Source organism: Ciona intestinalis, unplaced genomic scaffold (assembly GCF_000224145.3).
Source record: "Ciona intestinalis unplaced genomic scaffold, KH HT000141.2, whole genome shotgun sequence".
In the NCBI taxonomy this organism is placed as follows: domain Eukaryota; kingdom Metazoa; phylum Chordata; class Ascidiacea; order Phlebobranchia; family Cionidae; genus Ciona; species Ciona intestinalis.
In genome coordinates, this window is record NW_004190463.2 from 11,530 (window position 1) to 19,919 (window position 8,390).

The window sequence follows — 8,390 nt, forward strand, 5'->3', positions numbered from 1 at the left end:
TCCCAAGCCGACGCAGAGCGTAAAATGGGACGCTCGTACACAATGTTGTTTTCGTCACAAAAGTAAATAATTTTTTTTGTTTGCGTAACACAGGTTTTGTCAACGGTTACGCCGTTACAGTAAAGAATTTTTAAGTTCTCGAATTAACTGCTCGTCCGTGTTGCAATAAAATTAAATTTATCTAATCCACGCTCGTCCGTCACCGTTGTGCTTTTCTCCCAACGATTTATCTTCCCTGTAGTTTTGGTTCGTAAATACGCGCGTTATTAGGAGACTAATGTTTCCCACAACGCTTTATTGCCACATTAAAGACTTATATTGAAATTGTTGATACTTGTGTGTGACACGGTGCCATGATAAAGTATTTTCCTTTGTGTCGTTTTTACCGACCGCCCGTCGCCGTAGGTTCGGATGACGTCATAAACTATTCGGTTGATTCGGCCGAATTGATTCGGCACAAATGGCCGAATATTCGGTTTCGGCCGAATCGTTTTTTTAACGATTCGGTACATCACTATAATTAACACACAATATCCACACGCCACACCTGTTGTATAAATCAAAGCTCGGTCAATCCCTCGATCTTCTTCTTTGATACTTTGTAGAAAATCTCCCACATTTGATGCAACGGGACGTAATGTGAACTTACAAAGTTCTTGTCTCGATGGCAAAGGCACGCTTATAACTGGTAAGCCTTTGTTGTAAGTTATCGAAACATCTATGATAGAAATGTTTGTTAAAACGTGATGAAGAACTCTTTAAGTAAGTTTGATGCTTTCGTTAAAAACTACAGATACGTCGCGAAGTTATATTTAAACTTTTACATAATTTGCTAACCAATCAGTTTTCTGTGAATGCTGGTTTTTAACAAACTCCTTTGAGAAATATCTTGCACAAGTATGATCTCTACCATGTTTTGAACACAACCATTCTATCAATAATTTAAAGTTAATCCAATAATATTTTCATTAACAGACAATCAAGGGGGCATTGGAAATAAATTGATTATTTTATAATTGATTGAGAGCACAACCTGCATTATCCAGTGCTGAGTATTTCCTTACTAGACAAACTTGGCACGCATTCTGTGGAAAGAAAAGTTGAATAAATGAATGCGACTTATTTATCTTCATTGTGTCGCGGGGCAACAGTAGTTATTATAACACAGGTGGCCTGCTTCATACACCTGCTTACAAGCTACCATGTGTGTAACTTTGTGCATGATTTTTTTGTCTGTATTGTTGACAATTTGTACAACTCATTAGTGATCACTGGGTGGAAGCAATGTCTGTTAAGTGGCTTGCCAAAGACACATACGCCTACAATGATAGCAGCAGCCAGCAGTAAAGGTGTTAAATGTCTCTAGAGGAAGCCATGAACCGTACAAGATTATGAAACACTGAATATTTATATTAACTTCGAATTCTTTTGCTTTTAAACCAATTTAATACTTTTAAATACATAGCATATTAATTTTAATAAAAAGTTGTCACATAAAGAAGACTAAAAATACTCCAAATCATAGACAAGTCATAACATAATCGATTGATCAAATCAAACCTATCAATAAACCACTAAACGTCATCATTTTATAATTTTAACACCTACAGATTTTTGCTTCAAACATTTTTATTGATTTGAAAACACAAATGATCTTTAATTTTGGTATGTGTATATTTGAAAGAACATAAGCATATTGTAATAACTGGTTACCTACTTTTGATTTTAGAAGTGTTCCAGCGTGTTGAAATTGAGACACTGCGTAACTTATTTTCATAAAGGAGCTTTTAGAATCCAATAAACCAACATTCTGTCGGTTCCTCAAGGTTGCTTTGAGAACCCTTGTTAATATTGAAGACCTGCACATATTTGTAACTACGGAAACACCTACAACAATCACTACAGTACACCACACCTGCAACTGACGTCTGCTATTTGAATGACGTTGATTCCTTTGACTTTGCTGAGCGTCAGCTGCCTTTTTTCTCTCATTCTCTCCTATCAGCAACCTGAAAACTGTCCTCTCTCTCTATTTTAGGCACGTAGTGATAAAATTTGGCTTGGTTGAAAATGTCAAAATTAAGCAATTATTTTAAAATAAAAAATAAAACTGATGTTTTCTATTTTGTATTATATTTTTTATTTACAAGCTAAGCTATTTTATTTTTCTAATTATAACATTTGTTTATTTCCTTTATTTGGAAACACTTTTTGTTATCTGTTATTTGCAATCCATTCTAGTGACATAATGCAATGTGACTGCAAAGTAAGACAACTTATGTTGTAGGTCGCGTGGAATATTATGGCTTGCATTTGTACGGTAAGAAACATAGCGAATGTGATTTTATCACAAAATCATGCAGTATTTAAGTGTCGCTATTTCTGCGCACAGTTTACAAACAACAGACTTGTAAATATAAAGAAAATGAACAACGAGCGAATTTTAGCTGCGCTGAATTGCCGAGCAAAATCAAACACTCCACCGAATGCAACAAAACGATCTTATATTTCACGAAAGTCATATTTAGAACCTATGAAACAATTCGCTTACAAATTTGGGTTGGTGCTTCCGGAAAGATATGAAAACGAGCAATTACAATCTGCAGCATTTGAATTGCTTAACGGGGTTTACATGAAAGTACCACACGCGAAGATACGGGAGTTCTCTGGGTTGGAGAATAGTTTTAATATGTGGATGCATGTTGTTTATCTACATCTGTGGTGTTTGTTTGTTCGTTTGCGACAGGAAGGTCGAGATGGGGAGATTTTAATGTCGGCCATGACCCGAATGTTGTGGTTTGATGTCACTGAGAGGTTAAAAAAGATTGAGGAAGAAAGCAACCAAAGTTTAACAATTCAGAAACGAATGAAGGAATATTACAATCTCCTCTATGCCTCGTTCTCTTTGTTTGATGAAGGAATCCTTGGCAGTGATGCGCAACTTGCATCTTCCCTGTGGAACCTTGTGTATTCTAACAACCCTAATGATATTGAAGCCTGGCATTTGGAATCACTTCTTCATTACGTGCGTTTCACAATATCCTGCATTGATGAGATTTCATTCAACACGATCGTCACCAAACCAAGTGAACTGAGCTGGTTATTACCAATGGATTTACGTTAATTTAATTTATCATTTTTTTGTTTATTTTATGTTTACACTGGTAGCAAAATTTGTTGTCATTTGTTGCGTTTTGTTTAATATGGTCGAGGTTGTACAACGAAGCCCTCCAAAGGTGCCGGATATTGGCTTAGGTTTCCATAAGAAATTGTATTTTAATTATGTTCAAGTTAACACTACAATCCATTTAAGTTAAAAAACTAGAAAATACTGCGAATGAAACTGTAGAAACCTTGCATTTAAGTTCAATATTACATTTACAGATCATATTTATAATGGGGCTGTCCCAATTTCTCATTGCTTTCATACCAACCATGGCTATAGGACTTGGTTCATATTACTATCTCACATCAAACCAATACCAACATAAGCTTGAACGAAGGGTAATGAAGGGGTCTCGCCTAACTCAGAGCGAAATTGATGAAAGACAGAAAGAAGTTGAGGAATTAATGTCTGTGTTGAAACGAGCTTCGAAAAGCTAACATTGTATGGGTGCAGGTCAAGAGGTTCTTTAAAAAAGACACAAATGAAAATGTTTTGTGATTTCACCTGGCAATTATAACTTAATGAAGTTTGTTTGTAAACCCATTTGACATTATTGAAAGTTTGGAACAGTGTGCAAAGGATTCATGTCACAATGGGGGTGTGTTGACTGTTGACATACAACTGGTGAAATATGTGACCAAAGTAAACCCTGGCTGTATTATAAACAGTTTCCTTCCTTTTCAAACCTGTGTTTACAAACATATGGTTGCCATGTGTTGAGTATTGTGTAGATATGTACTGTGTCTGTAATATTGTGTGTTATTTTTGTTTATTTTAAATATCTTCTCAGTTATACACTGTAATAACAAGGCCTTTTTTCATCTTTGCCAAAGTTCCAGGAGTTGAATTTATATTTAGCATTATGATAATGTTTGATGTAAGTTGGGTCATCATTTCTATATTTATGATTCAGCATGCTGTATGTAAAGAATTTCCTAAAGGACATTTGCAATACTTAGGTGAGCATCAGGCAGCAAATGGAGACATTACAACAATAACAGCAGATCAAATAACATCTTTGGAGTTTTACAACAATTATGTTGCAAAGAATAAACCACTTCTTATAAAGCAAGTATTACAACGTAGCACTCCAGTGTTGAAATGGACGGACCAATATTTGAAGGAGAAGTTTGGAAAACTGAGAGTGAATGTTGATAATAATAAACAAGAGAATCGGTTGATTCCTTCAAGTGAGATGGAGTTTCAACAATTCCTTTCAATTTACTTGGAGAGTAAGACTCACTATATGATCAGTACAATGAACATGGAGATGCAGAAAGAATTCCCACTGCCTACTGTTATCAACTGCGATGGATTTGTTTCAAGATTCCAAGTGAGTGTTGTTGGTTGTTATTGGTTGGTTGGTTGTTTATATATTTTATCGTCATGTTTTTTTGTACCAAGCCTACAATAGGATGAAACTGCATTTTATCCAAATACTTTGTTTTGTTCTATCCATAAGCGTGTTTTAGCAACTGTTGTTTTACCGTTACTACTCATCTTTTTGCTTTTGTAAACTTTTTCGATATAGTGACCAAAGTAACTGTTCTTCATTATAGTGACCGAAGAAACAAAACAATTTAATTCATTCAATATGTTACTTCCATAAAGCATGATATTGATACCAGCGACCCATATGTTTGCACCAAGAATGAAAAAATCTGTTTCACCAAAACTGATAATTTATGGCCCGGTGGTTGTTTTATGCCAACAGTGTGGAGAATTTTTGGTTGTTTGTTTAAACTTGACTTGGACAATTTCCAAAGCGTTTTATGGTTTTTCGTTAGGCTACATGCTTTCATGAATCAGAATGTATAAAAGAAGTTGTATTTTCTTATTTGCAACTCTGTAAATAATAAACTACAATTTAAACATTTCCATTTCCAAACATAGGATTTTGTGATGTGGTTCAGTGGAGGAAACACAAGGTCCAAACTTCATTACGACAATGTGGAAAACATGTATTGCCAGATAAGCGGAACTAAACATTGGTTCATAGTTGATCCTGCCGATGCTGAAGGACATATTGTGATCGACCATCCTGAAGGTAACGGTTCCTATTTATCACTGAGATTACCAAACCAGGTTTCCATAACCCAATAGTTATATGAAGTTTACAATGTTGTTGTATTGATTGTGACTTAACATGCTCTCCTGAACAAAAACGCTTAACAACTGTTAACATTTGTCAATAATATAAATTGTTGTGTTGTACCATTTTGTTTGCTAATAATATTCCAGCGATGATAATAAAGCTTAATAAATTACGAACCTTAGAAATACTGGTATAATATGATGGTCCAAATCTGGCATCAATCTTAGATCCATTGGTGTGTAATGTATGCTGATTGCTGACCCAGGTAGAATAGGCAAACAAAATACAAAATAATATTACTCCATCTTTTTGTTATGTGTTTTAAATTACAATTTACTTTAATTAAATGCATCCAACATTCCAGGTGCATTCAGCGGAGTAAATGTTACATCAGTTGATATGTTAAAGTATCCTGGTATGCAGGGTCTACAATGGTGGTCAGCTAACTTAACACCTGGAGATTGCATATACATGCCACTCAAGTAAGTAATTGCATTGTTTGGTACTTTATTTGTGTATTGCTTACTTGGTATTTAGGAACAAACTAGGTAACAGGACAACCCTGGCATTTCTATACAGACACTTAACGGCAGTTGCTCCAACCTAGTGGTCCTTTATGGATTGTCGGCAATAAAGATAAACAATCACTCATAAAGTCACACATGTATTAACTTGTAAGCGGCATGAAATGCATGAAACAGAATACCCATGTTATAACGACCGTCATTGCCCCGCCGCGCAAAGTTAAATAAGTTATTCATTTATTCATTTATTGACCATTATTTATCACAGTTGGTGGCATCAGGTGACCAGTCCACCTTCACGCAACATGGCCATCAACATATGGTGGGCTCCAGTGTTGGAGGAGGTTGTCAACTTCCCGTGCCAACGTCAGCATGTCGGTGCCACGCTGTCGGACTTTAACTTTGTTTATGGGGAGTGGATTCGGTGAGTTTGGTCAACTTGTTACTTATTCTGTATGTGTGGCTAAGGTGTTACAGCAAGGCATGCCAATATGTCATGGGATGTTGGCCCATGATCCCAGTATTGTATATTTGTATCTTTTTTTATTTGGAAAAAGTTTTTGTATGGAAAAAAGAATAAGTGACCACTGGGTTGGAACAAGTGTCGTTGTCCTGCCAATTGTGACAGTGTCAGCTGTCAGGTAATGGGCCTATTGTAACATTTCTATTATTCATAGATATAACATTGGTGAATTCATAAAGTCTCACGGAAGTGTCGTGAACTACACAGTGATGCACGATAACATCGTTCATGAACATACTGGTGTTCACGTGATCACCAAAGAAAACTTTGATTTACTCGACATTAATGGTGATGGTGATGTCACAATCATGGAGCTTCTATCGTTGCCACCGGACATCGTGCACAAGGCAACCAACTATGCTGAAATTGGTGAGTGTTATAGAACGCAATGCTAATGTATCGGGTGTTTTCTGCCTAATTAAGTGATTGGAATTAACAAAGAAAAATAATCAGCAACAGAATTTTATAAAACATTGATTAATGATAAAACCCATGCTTTTAATGGTAATATGTTGTTTTTTTTCCAACTGTAAACAACTGAGATTTCATTGTTTCGGGTTAGTTTACTTGTTGTATAAAATAAAAAACTTGGATAACAGAAGAAAAAAGGGGTGATTCTGCTTTTATATGAATTTGTTTTTTGTCATTTTAAACCTGCAACACTCATTCAGTGGACCAGTAGGTTTATAAGAAACATTATCAAGCACTAAACTTGTGGTTGATATTCTCTTCAGTAATTAGTGGGTGTAGTTAACCATGTATACACTGTAACACACATAATATAATATTGGTGTTAAACATAATATACAGGTGCTTTAAACACAAACGGAGAATCTGTGAAATATGCCGATGATGAACCAGATGATGATGTGAATTATTATCAAGAACTTTAATGTTTGTTTATAGAAAATAGTTTGAATATTTGCTATGAGATTTACTGCATAGATGTTTGTGTGATGTCATAGATGGTTGTATGACATCACATGATGGAGTACGGGCAAGTCTAGTTTGAAGCCACAAAAATACAGAGTACGAAAGTGGACCAATCCATTGTTAAGTGAATGACAAATTAAACGACCATTTGTTAGGGATGTGCTGAAGTTGAAAAAGCTCGGGTTCGCCGAGCGCCGAGCTTCAACGAAAAGCTCGGCACGAGCCCGAGCACCTATGACGTCATCAAGGAGAAAGGCGTACGAGAATGCGTTCCTATTCAGCCGAAAAGCGTCGCTAATCAAAATAATACAGAACACGTGGTTTGCGGTTAAAGACGAGTCTCGTTTCGTAATTTCTACTGTTGCAAAATGTAAAATTCATACAAAAATTATTTAATTAAAAAAATATATATACTTGTTACAGCCAGTGGCGCAACTGGCAAGTTTCTACGCATGTTCATCTTGGATATGGTAACGGTTATTTACGTCAGAATAAACCTTTACGATCGTTACATCACAAACGAGATTGTTGAAAACAATCGTGTTTTATTCGCTTCCATACGATCTGCAGTTTGTGTATAATTTTTGTTGCAGGTAAATCGCGATTATGTGAATTTTAATTGGTGGAAATATAAGAGCGAGGAGCGACGCTATCAGTAAATGGGAACCAACATAAATTGTAATATGATATTACAAAGTATCGTCCCGGCCGGGCTTGGACTGAAGCCAAAAAAACATCGTTTGATGGCACCGCACGAGAAACAGAGTTTCATTACATCATTTTTCACGAGAATAAATTCACAACGATTGCTTCGTTTGTTACGTGTGGAATGTATGCTACCGCATGCGTCTTCCTTTATTTCATACGCCAGCGCAGAGTGTAAAAATGTGACGCTGATACACGATGGTTTGATCTCGTGGTTGGTTTGGCTGCCCAATTTGGGCAGTGGGCACATTCCTCCCGATTGTTATATTATGAAACGTCATAATTAATAGTTACCTTGCGATAGGACACCTGACGTAATAATTGAATGAAAAATTGTTCTAATTCCAAGCGAAGGAATGTTATATTGAATGCAACGCGTGTGTGTGTGCGTCTTAGCACTTTCTGGCTGCGTGCGTGTCTGCGGTTAAGGGGGCTGTCATGTGG

At 36.2% G+C, this 8,390-nt stretch overlaps 3 protein-coding genes across 4 annotated transcripts in view; 2 read left to right on the forward strand and 1 right to left on the reverse strand.

Moving 5' to 3' along the window:
- LOC100175007 (calcium uniporter protein, mitochondrial) overlaps positions 1-1,961 on the reverse strand; it is an 11,593-nt gene extending 9,632 nt beyond the window's left edge. Inside the window, exons 1-3 of the mRNA XM_002129867.4 lie at positions 1,718-1,961; positions 1,034-1,085; positions 548-718 (exon numbers count right to left, since the gene is read on the reverse strand). Coding sequence (XP_002129903.1) covers positions 548-718; positions 1,034-1,085; positions 1,718-1,867 — 373 coding nt within the window. The 5' untranslated portion in view covers positions 1,868-1,961. The remainder of the gene's footprint in view (positions 1-547; positions 719-1,033; positions 1,086-1,717) is intronic.
- A 266-nt stretch (positions 1,962-2,227) lies between these two features.
- Positions 2,228-3,999, forward strand: LOC100185198 (ubiquinol-cytochrome-c reductase complex assembly factor 1). The gene has a single exon (XM_002129989.4). The coding sequence runs from the start codon at positions 2,303-2,305 to the stop codon at positions 3,122-3,124; it is 822 nt and encodes a 273-aa protein (XP_002130025.1). The 5' UTR covers positions 2,228-2,302; the 3' UTR covers positions 3,125-3,999.
- A 3-nt stretch (positions 4,000-4,002) lies between these two features.
- The window catches only part of LOC100180490 (jmjC domain-containing protein 7), a 5,428-nt gene continuing 1,040 nt past the window's right edge, over positions 4,003-8,390 (forward strand). Inside the window, exons 1-6 of one of the 2 annotated variants that reach the window (XM_009863442.3) lie at positions 4,003-4,499; positions 5,060-5,213; positions 5,626-5,743; positions 6,054-6,209; positions 6,463-6,677; positions 7,119-7,354. In XM_009863442.3, the coding sequence (XP_009861744.1) occupies positions 4,029-4,499; positions 5,060-5,213; positions 5,626-5,743; positions 6,054-6,209; positions 6,463-6,677; positions 7,119-7,201 (1,197 nt within the window). In that variant the 5' untranslated portion in view covers positions 4,003-4,028 and the 3' untranslated portion in view covers positions 7,202-7,354. Of the gene's footprint in view, positions 4,500-5,059; positions 5,214-5,625; positions 5,744-6,053; positions 6,210-6,462; positions 6,678-7,118; positions 7,355-8,390 lie in introns of those variants that run through there. The other variant, XM_026839026.1, reaches the window with a different exon arrangement.

Coding starts and splice junctions, on each gene's coding strand:
- LOC100185198 (XM_002129989.4), top strand. CDS start 2,303: ATGGCTTGCATTTGTACGGTAAGAAACATAGCGAATGTGATTTTATCA.